At 34.5% G+C, this 16,115-nt stretch overlaps 2 protein-coding genes across 11 annotated transcripts in view; one reads left to right on the forward strand and one right to left on the reverse strand.

The window, feature by feature from the left end:
* The window catches only part of CCDC125 (coiled-coil domain containing 125), a 31,019-nt gene extending 20,559 nt beyond the window's left edge, over positions 1–10,460 (forward strand). For 5 of the 6 annotated variants that reach the window (XM_037026122.2, XM_037026123.2, XM_017639694.3 and 2 more), the window contains 2 exons: positions 3,433–3,563; positions 4,372–4,787. In XM_037026122.2, the coding sequence (XP_036882017.2) occupies positions 3,433–3,563; positions 4,372–4,686 (446 nt within the window). In that variant the 3' untranslated portion in view covers positions 4,687–4,787. Of the gene's footprint in view, positions 1–3,432; positions 3,564–4,371; positions 4,788–10,168 lie in introns of those variants that run through there. The other variant, XM_073235476.1, reaches the window with a different exon arrangement.
* Positions 69–16,115, reverse strand: part of CDK7 (cyclin dependent kinase 7) — a 46,667-nt gene continuing 30,620 nt past the window's right edge. For 2 of the 5 annotated variants that reach the window (XM_037026124.2, XM_037026127.2), the window contains 4 exons: positions 11,793–11,879; positions 10,224–10,373; positions 8,064–8,211; positions 69–3,167 (listed from right to left, as the gene is read on the reverse strand). In XM_037026124.2, the coding sequence (XP_036882019.1) occupies positions 3,061–3,167; positions 8,064–8,211; positions 10,224–10,373; positions 11,793–11,879 (492 nt within the window). In that variant the 3' untranslated portion in view covers positions 69–3,060. Of the gene's footprint in view, positions 3,168–3,998; positions 7,619–8,063; positions 8,212–10,223; positions 10,374–11,792; positions 11,880–16,115 lie in introns of those variants that run through there. The other 3 variants (XR_005063377.2, XM_037026125.2, XM_037026126.2) reach the window with 3 other exon arrangements.

Genomic DNA, 16,115 nt, shown 5'->3' on the forward strand with positions numbered 1-16,115 from the left:
TAATTTAGGTTGTTTCTGGTTACAGTAGAAGTTGATTATGTACAGTTAATATGATAGAGACTATAACTGAAATTTACATATAATTGTGATTTATTTTAAAATTTAGCAACTATGGAAAAAAGGAGATCTCTGGATGTTACATATGCACATGAGCTATTGGGAGAAACAAAACTAAAATAACAGAAGAGTCTTTTTTAGTGCTCTTCTATTACATTTAAACAAGACCATGTTTAGTGGAAAAAAATTAAGAGCACTAGATAATTAAAGGAAAACTGCCGAGGAGGAAGTAATATTGAAAGTGACAGTGAAATGCAACCTTAAATGTATTTATCTAATTAAACTTTATTGAAATGTGTGATTCAGGAAGAGACATTGAGGGGCAGAGGAAAAATCTTACTAATAAAATATTCTTACAAAAATATGAAACAGAAGTTAAGGTTTAGATTTTGGTACACAAGCCTATCAAAAGTTCATGGCCATTTCTGAGTATTATTGTAAATAAAACAAAATGGCATAACAGAAATAAAATTGAAATTGAAGATTGGCCCATATAAACAAAGTAGCTGTTACTTTTTAGAAATTTTAGTTTCTCTAAATGATCAATAATCAGGGATAATTTCGGTTGTTTCTGGTAACAGTAGATGTTGATTATGTACAGTTAATATGATAGAGAATATAAATGTTTTCATTTATCAGTATTATTCAGTAGAATTTACACTGCTTCAATTTAAAGTTCCAATTAAATTCCAATTTGAAACCATTTATCAGTCAAGGAAGAGTAAATTGAAGTTTGTAAGAAATTTAAATGTTTTAGTATTAAAATTCTGGTAACTATTCCTCAACATTTTCTAATATGTTAAAATCCATAATCCTAATTGCAGTATTACATTTTCAGATGAAGTTTGAGACTAATAAGAATCTTATATTAAAAATGACCTTTAATAGTAGATACCTATTTTGTTTGAAATACTTCTTTACAAAGAGTACATATTAGTATACAGGGCAAGTGTTGTGAATTTTAGCCTCATTAGCTAAATTTTACCCCTCTTTTTACAGAAATGGTAAGAAGTTTACAGGATGATAAAATAGAAGTAGTAAATAAGAACTATGAAAGTAGGTAAGAGCAGACCATAAAAGTTTACATTTAGAGTGCCCATCAGGTGGAAGTTTGCTCAAAAAGGGGAAATGTTTCTCAACTCTCATTCTTAGACATTTCACATTATCCTGAAATTTAACTTCTGTGTTTTCTGACATGAGACTTATAGCAATCATTGAGCAAATATAATGGCTAAGACCTTAATAGTCATTTATAATAAATATAAAATCAATGTTTATATGGCTGTTTCCTACAGTAACCCCCTGATATAAACTGAAGGTATAACCTTAATGTCCAACTCAAGGTAGATGATTTTGCCAGGGAAATAAGCTAACAAAGCCCATGTATTTAGCCTTTTAGGGATCAGTGTTAAACGTTAATATCTAGCTCTACCACGGACAACAGATGTGTAGGTGATCTTCCTCAGGCAACTCTTCTCTCAGCTAGGCCCTTGGACGGGATCCGGACTGAAAAAGTTTCAAAGGTACTCTTTGAGGTTAGCCTTGGTGTTCTGTGTTGACCAAAGGCAAATCCCCTTGGAAACCGGACCTTAACTGCCTGTTTGTTTTGATGGAAGGTAGGGAGAAAAGTTATAGAAGAAAGAAGGAGGGGAAAGGCATGGTTAAAGTAGGCATATGAAAGCCTACAGAGTCTGTCACCTACAGAGAAGCCCACCCCACAGCTGTGCATGGCAGGTGGCCAAAAGGATAGTACTAAGTAGATTAAGCTGGTTTTTCCAGAGGTAGATTAATATTCACTTCAACACTTGAGTATGTATTCATTTTATGTTTGAGAATTCCTGCCTTCCTTAGTTAGCTATTGACAAACCTCAGGAACTTTTCCATAGAAAATACGATTTCAGAAGTATAGCTCTGAATCTTTGTTTTCCATTGAAGCACTGAGAGAGGCTGGAAGCAGAATTTAAAATAGTTAATTCAGCTCTGAAAAGCCTTTACAAATCCATACAAGTTTCAGTAGCTCTTTGTGAGTTTCTTAGCAGTAAGACTGATTCATTTTGTTAGCATATTTTAGTCATCTGAAGAGGTACAGGATGATGGAGGTCATTTTCCATATAGTTAACACAAAGTACCAACTTTTCTTCTTGATATGGCAGCTTAAATTCTGAGAGATAGGTTTTAAGCATACTTCTTTTTTTTAGACTGAAAATAGAGACACAAATGCATCCACTCATCAAAGCTGATCAGTGCATCAACTTGTCTGGCTTTCCTGCTTTGCCACAGTTGCTCTCAGAGGAGGTTGAGAGCCCGTCACTGGTTTATCAGGATTGGGTGTAAAGTGAATTGTCCCTTATCTGCCCTCAAGTTTTTCACTAGACCATATGCAGAGCATTCCAAATGCAGAGCATTCGAAAAACATCTTGAAATTTTCTTTATATAAATCCATAAATTTTGTACCTTCTGCTACAAATTGCATCATTTCTATGGATGAAGAACAGCAGTGTACATATTTCAGGATGTGGCCTTCTAAACATTTTGTCAGTACCTGGGCTAGGTGTTTTTCACACTATGCTGTTTTTGTTTTTAATTATAGTAAAATATAGGTAAAATTTACCATGTTAATCATTTTTAAGTGGGATTACATACATTCATATTGTTGTATAATCATTACCAGATCCATCTCCAGAACTTGTCCATCTTCCCAAAAACTTGGTATCCATTAAACACTAAGTGCTCACTCCCCACCCCCAGCTCTGTGCTGTTATTTTATGGCATAGCAACCCTGAGGCATAGGTACTATCATTCTCAAGCTAGAGGAAACAAAGCTCAGATGTTCAAGGTCATTTAGTAAGTGGCTAAATAAGGATTCCAGTCCAAGTTTTTCTGGCTTTAAAGCAGTTTTCATGGTCCAGAGGCCACCTGTGGTCTGCAGACAAGTTTTGTTGGGTCTGCACAATGTTCTCAAATAATGTGGGTTAAGTGGCTGACGTTTAAAATTGGGAGATTTCAGACACAAATCTGGATGGCTGGCTTCTCTGGAAGACTGGGATGTTCTGGTAGCATGGGCTTCGTCCTTTCCCTCGAAGCAGCCGCCGTCAGGAGCCGAGGAGCAGCTGTGTGAGAAGATGGGGCAGCAGGCAACTGACTGGTCTGGGTTCTGCGGTCCTCTCACCTGTGTCTGCCTTCATGGCTCTAACGTCTGTGCTCTTCCCACTACACTGTGAATCAGCCTGACTCACTCAGCAAACAGCCTCCTGAAGAGGACAGCCTCACTGACTTAGGAATGAATTAGCCTTGGCTCATACTTACCTCTTTTCCTGGAATTACATTAGTGACTATCTTTTTAAATCTCAGCTGGATTTTCATGTTCAATTTTAGGATTGCCATCACAAAGAAGAAAGAAGACCTTAGGGCAGAAACTGTTGGGTATGCTCCCTTCAGAGCACAGTTCTAAGAGGACTGCAGACCAGGACAATCCACAAGAAGTCTTTAAAATGCTAATAGATTTGGTAAGTATCTTTGCTTTCTTTTTGTTAGAGGTTGTGGTCAGGCTAATCTTTTTGCTTCCTATTAATTCAACATTATCTCCCTATACTTGCCTGTTATGCCCTTTCCCACTAATCCATCATCTTCCAGATTGACGATCTCCTTAAACTCCCTGTCTGCCTTTCCCTCTTCCCCCATTCCTGTGCAAGTTTAAAGCTCCACCTCTGAAAAGGGGGTTAGGGGGGCTTATAATGAAGCCCAGACACCTCTGCCATTGTACTTATATACACAGCTCATGACAAGATCTCTTTATTCAGGAATTTTTTAAGTGTTCATGGAACTTCCTTATACCTTATATCCTTTAATTACCACAACCCTGAAATTGGTCTTATTATATTATTCCCCATTTCACAGATAACTAAGAGACTCATCTTATAGGAATATACTTATCTACAGAAGAGTATTAAAGTTATTTATTTGCATGTCCATATATAAAACTTTACATACAAGTAACTTCAACATTATTTTACAGAGATTAAGTGCATATTGATATTATATAATACATACATACACACATACCATGTATTTTTCCTCTCTCTCTTCAGATGACTTACAAAATTTTCAGCAGCAGTAACACTGTTGTCTCTCTTCTATTATATAAAAAATCCTAAATAACATATTGTACAATGCTTGGAAATCAGTGGACAACTAATTAATTTCATACTGACTTGACAGATCAAAGATTGAACATTTCAATAAAATACTCTTCTGTTTATAGCTCTACGTTCTGTGATTTATTAACTGGTACATTTTAAATTTCTGTGCATGCAGTTAAATGATAAAGAAGAAGCTTTGGCTCATCAAAGAAAAGTTAGTTACATGCTTGCTCGGGCACTGGAAGACAAAAACACCAACTCAAAAGAAAATAAAGAAAAAAATCCTATGAAAGACAATTTTCCATTTCAAAACCCCTGGCAGAAAGCTTCAGAATACTCTGCCAGAATTTTGCATGATTCTGTGTATTCAAGTGTTCAAATTTTAAATTCTGTGGGCTGCATTTGTTCAGTTCAGCACCTTCACACAGACCAAAATTACACAATAACTCGTAAAAGAGCCCATTCTTTGCCATCAAATATCATGTTTTAAAGAAAAAAATGGTTGTTGATATCAGAATTGAGAGCTGTTTCTATTAAGAGATTTTGAAAAAGGATTGTGTAAATGTTGGTACATCTTCAGAAGCTATGTTTCCTGGGTATTTCTAAATTTTAGGAGGCCGCTGAAATACTTGACATTTTCTGTAAGAAACATTAACATCTGTGTTGGTATAGCTTATCTATAAACTACATTACTGTATGAAATTTTCAGTATTTGCCATAGTAAAACCAAAAAATATTGATTTTTTAGAAAAAACAAAAATTACTTAAACTATTTAGATTGACTTCAGGGATCTTTGACTGGCAGTGTAGTATAGTACCAATAGAATAAACATCATATACAGATCTAGTATATATAATAATTTAATATAAAATAAAAGGTAAGGAAAGGAAGGATCTGGGATTACTTAACAATACCAAAATTGGAAGAGTAAAAAAAAAATCAAGTTATAAAAACTAGAGATTCTTTTTTAATATGTGTGTATATATATATATATATATAAAACAAATTCATATAAATTAATAAAATTTGTTACACTCCAGCTGATAGATGGACAAAGAATCTGAATCAACGGTTCATAAGAGAGATTATAGTTAGCAAACAAGAATATTCAACCACAGTAGAAATCAAATGTAATAGTGAAATCAAATTAGCAAAGTTCACAAGATCATTTGGGTGCTTGAGATTAAGAGATAAAATATACTTTCACACAATTTTGATGAAGGTATATATTTGAGATCCTGCATTCAGTATTTTGCATTATATACTTAGAAGTGAAACTGCTGTATCATATGGTAAGTCCATTTTTAATTTCTTGTGGAAAATGCCAGTTCTCCAAAGCAGCTGCATCATTTTACATTACTACCAACAGTGCACAAGGTTCCCAATTTCTCCACATCCTCGGCAATACTTGTTATTTCTGGGCTTTTTTGAGAGTAGCCATCTGAAGTGATATCTCCTTGTGGTTTTGACCTGAATTTCTGTAATGATCAGTGACACTGAGCATCTTTTCATGTGCCAATTGGCTCTTTCTAAATCATCTTTGGTTGAATGTCTACTTAAAGTCCTTTGCCCATTTTTAAAATCTATTTTTTTTTGTTATTGAGTTACAGTGGTTCTTGATATGTTCTGATAGTAACCCCTTTCAACATATGATTTACAAATATTTTCTCCCCTTCTATAGCTTGCCTTTTCACTCTGTTCACTATGTCCTTTGATGCATACAAGTTTTTTATTTTGATGTGGTCCAATTTACCTATTTTTTACTTTTGTTGCCTGTGCTTTTGGGGTCATTTACAGAAAGTCCTTACCAAATCTAAAATCATGAAGCTTCCCTCCTATGTTTTTCTTCTAAGAATTTTTATAGTTTTGGGTTTAATTGTTTAGGTCTTTAATCCATTTTGAGTTAATTTTTGTATATGGTATAAGGTTCACCATTTTTAAACCAGTGAACAGTGTGTACAACTGCTTTGGAGAACTATGGCCATATTAACACTAACTGCAAATGCATACTTTGTGACGTCACAATTATAATTCTAAGTATATACATTAGACAAACTTATATGCATGTAAACATTACATTTTTTTATAATTGTGAAAAATTGAAACTAACCTCAACGTCCATGTGGCAGAATTCTAAGATGGGCCCTTGCAAGATCCCAGTCCTGATTATTCAAGCACTAATCTAGGTACTGCTACAGAAATTTTTAGGATGTAATTAAAATCCCAAGTGAGTTGACCTTAATATATGGATAACTCAATGAGGAGAGACCTTTTAAAAAAAAAAAGCAGATAAGGAAGCCAGACACATTTGAAGCACATGGGTGATTCAACAACTTGCTGGCTTATAGATGGAGAGTACCATATGTGACAGGGCATGTAGACTGCCTTAAGAAACCGAGACAGGCCCTGGTTGACAGCTATCAAGGACAGGAGGCACATGCATTAAAATGGCCTGAATTGAATGAGCTTGGAAGCAGCTTCTTCCTAAAGCCTCAGATAAGAGTCCAGTGTGACTGACATCTTGACTTTGGCTTATGCCAAAAAAGAAAGTAGAGCATGCCAGATTATCTGACCTATAAAACTGTTACTAACGAATTTGTGTTACTTTAAAGCTGCTACATTTATGGTAATTTTTATGCAACAAAAGAAAACAGTCCATAAATACAGCATTAAGTAGTACTGTATACATAAGATTATGTATATTATTATATGATATGGCAATTAAATAAACTAGACTTACACATATTACATAGAAGGAATTAAAAGATTTTGAGCCAAAAAAAATTGTAGTATGAGAGGTACAGTCTATCACTCATATAAAATTCTGAGACCCAAAACAGTGCTGTATATTACCATATGCATTCTTACAAAATCAAGGGAGAACATACTCATTTCCTGAGAGTCACTCCCTTTTGAGGGTGAAAGGAAGAAACAGAATGGAATGCCTATTAAAGGAGCCTCAATTTTATCTGTAATTTTTTTCTTTTTTTCCAATTTAGTATATTAACACTGGTCAAGTCTGGGTATTTGCTACATTACTACTATTTTCCTGTTTTTAAATACTATATCTGCTACTACAAATTTGTGATGCTATACGGACCAGATCATCAAAATCACTGATAATTATTTTTATTAGGGTATCTGTAGTGTATCTGCAATTCTACATTTCAGGGAACTGAACTTATCTTACTTTTGCATTATACTCAGAAAAAGTAGAATTAAGTTTGTTCTAAAATATATTTAATAAAAATGACCCAGTTTTACATATTTTACATGTGTAGAATATTTACAAATTCCTTCTACAGCATTTACTTAATGTTTACTATTTTTCCATTATTTCCCTTTTTGATTATTTCTTTCAGTAGTAAAATACTGTCCAGTGTTCTCTGTAACTAAAAAATTAGCTTCTTGGGTAATACTCCTAAGTAGGGGGAAAAAAAAAAAACAGAAAAAAACGAGGTTGTTCAAATTTAATCTTTTGGCAATTAACCAACCAATCATTGCATTCCAACTACATTTATTTTATTTGCTTTGATTTTCTAAATAGTACTTGTTAAACATTAGATATACAGTGTACCAGCAGCAATTTATGAAGAGATAAGGTACATACTGACAGTATTATAACTTTAAGGTATACACAAAAAGTGCCCATGTCCTTTTAAAGTAGCATTCATTATGTAAGTATTCCTAATGGAATTAAATAGAGCAAAAATACCACATTCAACCTACTTTATACAAATTAAATTTACCTAAATAGCAAATAACTCACAATCTCCATTTCTCAGCTGCCCTTCAGTCACTAGCTATACATTAATTCACTGGAGTTTTCTGAATTCATTTCATTTCCTATAAAATGAGAGTTTTACCTTGCTCTGAGGCCTCTGTTCTCTTCCGTTTTGTTGCCACAGCTGGATTTGGCTGCTCCTTTAAAGTTTCCAATGGACAGTTTGGTCTTGGAAGGTGACATCCAGGTGTTGGCCCTGGCCGATTACTGAAATACTTAGTTTTCAGTGCCTTTTAAAAGAAAATGCCAAATAAAGTAAGGTTTTAAGTGAATATCTGAACTGTGTTTACAACAATCTAACTTCTAAAATTGTTCAGAATATTAAAAATACTATGTGAATACCTGTCCTCTGAAGAAAAAATTCATTTCAAGTATTTTGACATGCACATTACCACAAACAAACATCTAGCAGCCTAAGATTGGCTAAATATTCCATTACTACAAGAAATGACATTTCTTTCTAATTTTTCCACAATTAAACAGCCTATACTAAATTTGAAATAGAACTTCCAAGTTTATTTGTCACAATGTCTATATGTATGCAATTTCCAAATCACGTAAATACAAATTCTTAAAGCTTCTAAAAAGATGAAATGGGGTGGAAACAATGGGTTACAATTCACTGCAAATTTAAAGAAATTTTACTCGGATGGACTTGACCAAGGTTACTACCAGTGCACTGATCCATGATAAAACTTCTTTACTTCAGCCCAAAATTCCAATAAAAATAGTTTTATTCTAAATGATAAATTCAACAACTTCATAGTTTTATTTGCATCACAGTACTGTTCAATAGTTAAAATAACTTAAGATACTTCCTTTTGGATAATCCTCTTAGGAACAAAAAGAAGCCCATATAAACTTTTCGAGCATTTTCTGCCAACATTATTTTATTTACAGTAATGATTTAGAGATTCCTTACTTCAAAAGAATGGCATTTCAAAAGTATTACTTCCAAATCACAGTATTTCCAAAAGTAAATTAACCTAGTTCTGAGCTACATAGAGATCTAGGAAAGGAAGGTATCTCATTTCAACTTTAAGATAAGATAGCCATGAGCTAAAATCCATTTTTACAAACTCATTCTATCAAAATACAACCTAAGTATTTTTTTGTAAGTTTTGAGTTTTACTATTAATTGACAACAACTTTCTAGATAATACAACCTGGTCTCAAGTTTCTTATGATGGAGATAATGTGTATACATAGGGGTGAAAAGGTAACAATGAATTACTTGTTTGAAATTAGAAGGGTAATCCTAATGGTAAAATATCCAGTATGTATGTATTAATGTAGCATGTACTGCTAAAAAGAGAAGGCTTATAGAAATAAACGCATTAAATAATAATTTGATAGGCAATAAATATTAGTGAAAAATCCACTTTATAGTCTTGATATAATTGTATGTTAACATGTTTTGTTAGGTATAACATGTGTGAATTTCATTTTAATCAATCTGTTCTTTTATGGAGCCAGATCATTGTCCTGTATTGCATTTTTGCATTTCTCTGCCTCAATTTTAAGTTTTTGTGACTCCTTTTTTCTTTTTGTGCTTGTTTTTAAAACAAAATAGGTTTATTTTCAAACCCGTATGTCTTGTATTTTGTGTTGGATGAACACCTCTCTCTTCTTTTATCAAAACAGGTATTCTTGGTCTTCCAATTTTTTCCTCATTTTGATTTTGATTTCCCTTAAAAATTGTCAGTTTCCGTGTTTCTTCTACTCAGAGTATCTGTCAATGTCTTGTAAGCATATAGTTGTACTGGACTATACCATTTTCTTTCCATTCTAACTTCCTGACTGTGATGACGACCAACATGTATACCTGGATTGCATTTTACAAGAGGAAAAAAAAATCACGTTGACATTATTAGTCTTGGCACAATATTTAAATTAAACCATAAGTTTAACTGAAATATATGAGTGTCTTAATACAAAAACCTTGTAATTTTTTCCTCTCTAGGTAAACTACTTAAAAGCGAACTAATTATGAAATAGATATGTATATGTTCCTAAGCAACAGTAAATTCTCCTGTAGTTATTTGTACATAATGTAACAGAATACCAGTCTGAACAGTGCTTGCAGCTTGGGGAAAAGATGAAAATTGTTATTCTTTAAAATAAATCAAAAACATATCTTTCCAGTAAAAGAATATCAGAAAATCTTATGAATCTATTTTGTTAAAGCTACAGTTAAGAGCATCTTCCTACTTCCTAATATAAGAAAGATATGCTAACATACCTGTGTGGCTGTAATTCGAGTACACGGATTAAATAAAAACAAGCCTTGAATGAGATCTAGCAAGTCATCTCCTGCCGCAATGAAGATGTGTTGTAACGGGATTCCAGGGAAACTCTTAAATGTCACGAAATCTGGAAGACTACACATATCCTGCAAATATTTTTACAGTTCAAACTTAAGGACTGAAAGGCATATAGATCTCAAATGAAGAAATAAATAATAAAACTGTCATATGGATATGTTCTTTGGTGATGTCCTGTGTATTAACTGTATCAGTGACAACATCCTGGTTGGGATACTGTACTTTTGCAAGATGTCACCAATGTGGGAAGCTGGGTATAAAATACAAGGGATAACTAATATTTCTTACAGTTGCATGTAAATCTACACTAATCTCAAAATAAGTTTAATTTTAAATAGTCCAAAGGAAACATCAGTAAGCCACTACTATTTAGAAAATCATGTCAAAGAGAAAAATACAGAATAGATATTATGAGCATGACTCTAGAGTCAGATAGACCCAGATTGTAGCCCCCTAGCTCTCACACCAGGTGGCCTTGGGTAAGTTAAGTACTTTGAACTTTGTAGCTTTTAAGTACTTTGGAGTTTGTTTAACTTAGGTCACTAAAACTCATCCGTAAAATGGGATTAACAGTACCAAATAATGGGATTGTTGGGAGAATTATGATTTATGAAAAGCTTATCATTAATAGCAGATGATAACTTCAATAAATGATAGTTATTAGGGCATGTTTTACAATTACAAACAAAAGCAAACTTTTAATCAGGAAGTTGAGGAACTCAGCACACACACAAAAAAACCCAACTCCTTGGACTTAATTTCAGCTTCAGATTTCATTATAGTTTTAACCAGAAAGTAAATAATCAGTCTAAAATTTTTCTTTTCTAACACTAACTTATTCCCCAGGAGATGGGACTATAATAGGAAGGAAAATCGAAGGCCTACAATTTTAATTTAAGTGTATACAAGTAAGACTATTTTACTGGACTGTAATATATAAAATTTAGCACTTTAAATCACAGACTTAACATTTCTTTTTTGTAGATAATGGGTTAAAACTAATCAAAATTCTGAAATACATTAAGAATGATAGTGAAATATACCTAAATCCATCAAGATGTTGCTAAAGTAACATAAAATATCCATGAAATATTACACGGCTATTAAAAAGGGAAAGGTCAATAATAAATATTAAGTAACATGAGCAAATTGGTTGCAAAAAACATTATAAATTGTGATCCCATTTTTGTTAAGAGCAAACTACAGAAAATGCAACTCCATATGTATGTTTGTGTTTGTGTATGTGTTCTCATAGCAAGGCTGCATACTAAATTAATAGTGATTAATCCTGAAGTAGGGGAAGGGCTGTATATATACAGGAAGGCTGGATGGTACATCATAATTTTAATTTGTATGTCATATCAATTTCGCAATGAGTATATATTACTAGTAAATTAAGATAATGAATGCATTTCTTTAAGTAGTATTCACATGACAGCACTATATAGAATCCTAATTAAATTTCAAAGAAAATTACGAAGGTTTACAGGCCACTGTTCCTCAGTTGGCGTGCCCAAAGTTTCAAATATCCTTGTAAGCTGATCAAGATCTGAATCTCCCGGCAAAAAAGGAACCTGAAAGAAAGTGTGAAGCAGATATTTCAAGGTGGTTTGATAGTTACTAAATTTACAGTATTTTGTGTAACAAGAAAAACTAAAATGCAAAAAAAATTAAAATGTAGTATGAGATGTGACATTAGACCCTGATATTGATAATCAAGTAAACAGTACCACACTGACCATTTTATTTACTCTACAAATCTTTAACACCATGTAATATGCACTGTGCTGAGTAAGCTGTAGGCATTTATGAGGGAACAAGACAGTTCCTGTTCTCTCCAGTACAGACATGATGAACACTGGTGATACAAACAAAAAAGGGCATTCACAATATGATGTGTTCAGTGAGAGTACAGGACGTTAGTCCACCCTAGCCAACTCTAGATAGACCAGGGAAGGCATCCTAGAGGAAGTGACAGTGAAAGCTGAAAGCTGAAGAACAGCTAGAGGAAAAGTCTAAGATGGAAGAAAACTTCTCACAACAGGGCAGGTGCAAAAGCTGGGAAGCAAGAGAATACATCTATATTCCCATCTTAAATAAACTTGGCATATTCTTTCTTTGAAGAGGTATATGGCAAACTTTTAAAAAGGGTAATTTCAAGTCAAAAATTCGTAAGCTGTTAAGAAATCAAAATCCTTGCTATGTGTAGACATTATTTTCCAATTTATTCTCAGACATCTATGTAATATATAGAAGAGAAGAGTTTTCTCTACTAAGTGAGTAACAGAGGCCTTTGGAACTGTTAAAGCCCTTGAAAAAGTTTATAGATTCACCAGGGGGTTATAAGATTAAGTTCCAGATCTCCAACATTTTTATTACTGTGGATCTCTAACAGAGGTGCCAGGGGAGAGTGGGGTAAAGAATCAAACTCTGCCAGTTATTAGTTTATTCCAAATTCATCCTTTTTGCCTTCTCTGTGACAATGGATCTGGGCTTTTAAATATTTTTTAAGTTAACTGCCAACTGAAGCTTTGTCAGTAGAGGACACTAGAGAGACATCAAGGAAGGGAAGAGGTTGTGCTTCCTGGTTCCAGTTTGCTAGCCCAGAAGACTACTGCGGCACTTGGCTTCTCTAGCGCCAGGTTCCTGCAGTGGGGGTAGCTTCTCCAGGACCCACGCTCCACAGTGCCCAGAGGCCAGCAGCTTCCCTCAAGAACTCCCTGAAGATGGTTTTACAGCATAATGCCTCCAGAGAAATGCTCCTCCAATTAACTTTCCTTATCACCCAAGAGGATGGAGTTCTCATGTTTTCTAGAGAGATTTCCAGCAAGTTGTGCCAGCACAGCTCCACAGCAAATTCTCTACCATCTAGTGAGCTACATTATGTCCTCTTCAGAAAGCTGCAGATCTCAACTCTAGGGGTCCTCTTCCTTGGTTGTTCTTTCTTGGCCCTAGGGATAAAGGTGGTGGCTCCTTATCCTATATTCTTTAGAGTTCTCTTTACTTTTTATTATTTGATCCCTCATTATTCTAATCTCTTAACCCATAATTCTTTAAATTTCCCTCATCAAATTAATGTGTAGTTCCTGTTTTCTGATTGGACCCCAACTTAATACAACTCCTATACTATTATATGTATTACAAGTGCACAAAGGAACAGAAACTAGAAGGAATATTAAATAATATTTCACAAAATTTTAAAGACATGCTCACACTTTCTTCTTATACCTCAAAGGAGTACCTCCTGCTTTGCAGACCACCACTGAAAAGCATACTGTGAGACCTGGAGAGAGGGACACTCATCATCACAGCCTTAGTTTTGTGGGCAAGCTTGCAATTTAATCAATTTAAGGATGGGTATTTTTGTCTGATGTAAAAAATCTAAATTAAAATGAGCTGCCTAATGTGTGGACTTTGGATACCAATATGAACAAACTAACTATAAAAGACACTTACAAAAAAATTGAGGAAATCTGAACAAGATTGGGTGCTTAACATTATTAAAAGGATTTACTCTTATTTTTTTTTCAGATGATAATGGTACTGTGGTTACTAAAAAATCCTTATCTTTTAACATGAATAGAATTATGATGTCTAGGATTTGTAGCAAAAAAAATGTGGGAGAGCACTGATAAACTTGGCCATGTGTTAAAAGCTATTGAAGATGGTTGGTGGGTACACAGAGGCTCATTTTACTACTCTCTCTGCTTTTGCCTGTTTGAAAATACTAAATACTAGAAAGATTTTTTTTTTCCCTAAAGAAAGAGCTGCTTTGGAGCTAGAAGTTAAACTTAAAAAAAAAAATGTTTTACCTGTATTAAATTAATACATGCACTGTGTTCAACTGAACAGACTCACAATAAAAACTGGTCCTTTGAATCATCACCCCCTTCCCATTTATAATTTAATTTTTGTTCACAGTAGACCTAATAAGAAGTTTCCATCCTTGTAATTTGATTTTCCTAGATGTAATGATTTCCTAGCCCTCCTCCCTCAACCCCTCTCATCACCCACCTCCCTTTTGGCAACTCTGCACCTAAGCCTATGATTTCAGTTATTCAATATAATTTGCTACATGATCAAATCTATCAAAACCCACCAGTTCTGATTTTTTCCTGGAGACCTCCCCTGCTGAAGCTCTCATCCCACCTGCTATGATCAGGTCTGGTTGATCTCCTGACCTGGTGCATACCTGTTTTCTTGGAATTTTCCCTTACTATAAAATACAGAATTCCATTCACTTCTTTTTGTGTTGAATCTCATGTTCCCTGGTTCCCATGTCTTTTGCTTTATTTACTCTCATGTTAAAGTAGAGCTTATCTTCCAATAATTTCCTAAGAAATTTTTAAGTGTGATAATTTATATTTATTCTCATGGCTAATTGAAAGGTAATAGGCACAGAATTCTAGGTTGAAAATCATTTTCCCCTCACAATGTTCTGTGTCTTCCAGGTTTCAGTGTTGGTGTTGAGAAGTCAAATGCCATTATCCCTATTATTTTATTTTGGTTGTTATGTGAGCTTTCTGTATTTTTCCTGTGTAAATAAAATATTTTTCTGACCCCAGTACTCTGAAATTTCACAATGCGCATTGGCATGGGTTTTCTTTCATTCACTGAGTAGGGGCCTTATGCCACTTTCAATCTATTCACATCCATTACATTCATTAAGTATTTGAAAAGCCTTAATAACTACATGGTGATCATTGGCAAACCACTCATATTTAAGGAATAGATACTAAAAAAGCTGATCAAAAACACTGCATCTATGAAGAGAGCTTGTTAACTAATGGGCTTTACTCTAGAAAGGGGGCAGGGAGCTTAATACCACTTGCTGTGAGTCTGTTTTCCTGGAGCATTCAGTTCTTCCAGAGAAGGGTCCTCTAATATTTCACATGAGCTAAAATGGGTTATTACATTGGCTGCTAGGGTTCTGGAAGCTGAGCAGAGGGACATAACTTGAAGGTCTTACTGTTCAGTGTGCAGACTTCCATGCAATTGCATGTTGTCACCCTGGCACCTCACTCCCATCCTCTACTGTGTGTAAGGATGGCCATGTCCAGAGATTCCTGTTTCAATCTTTGAAGAATAAACTTTTCTCTAGTGAAGGAATAAACTTGGGGCTAAGTAGAGTTGGGGGAAGGGAAGTAACCTGGCTATGTTAGGGACCTTGGTATTAACTACTCTATGTACATATTTTTAGTCCTACACATCACTACTGCTATCAATGCCCATAGGTGCCTTTCAGTACTAAGCAACTTCAAGATTTTGTGTGCCATACCAAATTTACCTCTAGCTGGCATTCTTTTCTGCAGACTTTTAGACTTTGTCATTTCTGCCTTCATATCTTCTGGCATAGTTTTATGGGCACCTCTCAGTTTCAAAGAGGCATTTATGTCTGTTTCTTTTTAGGGATGATTTGTAAGGTGGGGAGTGCAATAGGCATAACAATATAATTCTTGACTAACTGGAATGTTTTAGCCTCTAGTGCCCTGTGTACCCAGGAACCGATGCAAAAACAACTGATGGAAGCTCTGTTCTGAGCTGATACAGCTGACCTGAAGTATGGCAATGACAAGAGTGCTGACGATTAATATGCCAAGCCATTAGGTCTGGATTCTCATTGTTTGAATGAAGTAAGAGGAAGGCAGGCAGGTGGTGGATGATCAAGCCTTTGTAATACCACATCATCTCTACAGACCTGAAGGTTGCCCAGCAACCTTACAGGAAGGCATAAAATGTCTTCTCCAAACTATAGATTTCTTTATAAACTAAAATGGTTATCTTTGAAACTGTCTAGACTAGATTAAGGC

The sequence above is a fragment of the Manis javanica genome, chromosome 1 (genome assembly GCF_040802235.1).
Source record: "Manis javanica isolate MJ-LG chromosome 1, MJ_LKY, whole genome shotgun sequence".
Lineage (NCBI taxonomy): Eukaryota > Metazoa > Chordata > Mammalia > Pholidota > Manidae > Manis > Manis javanica.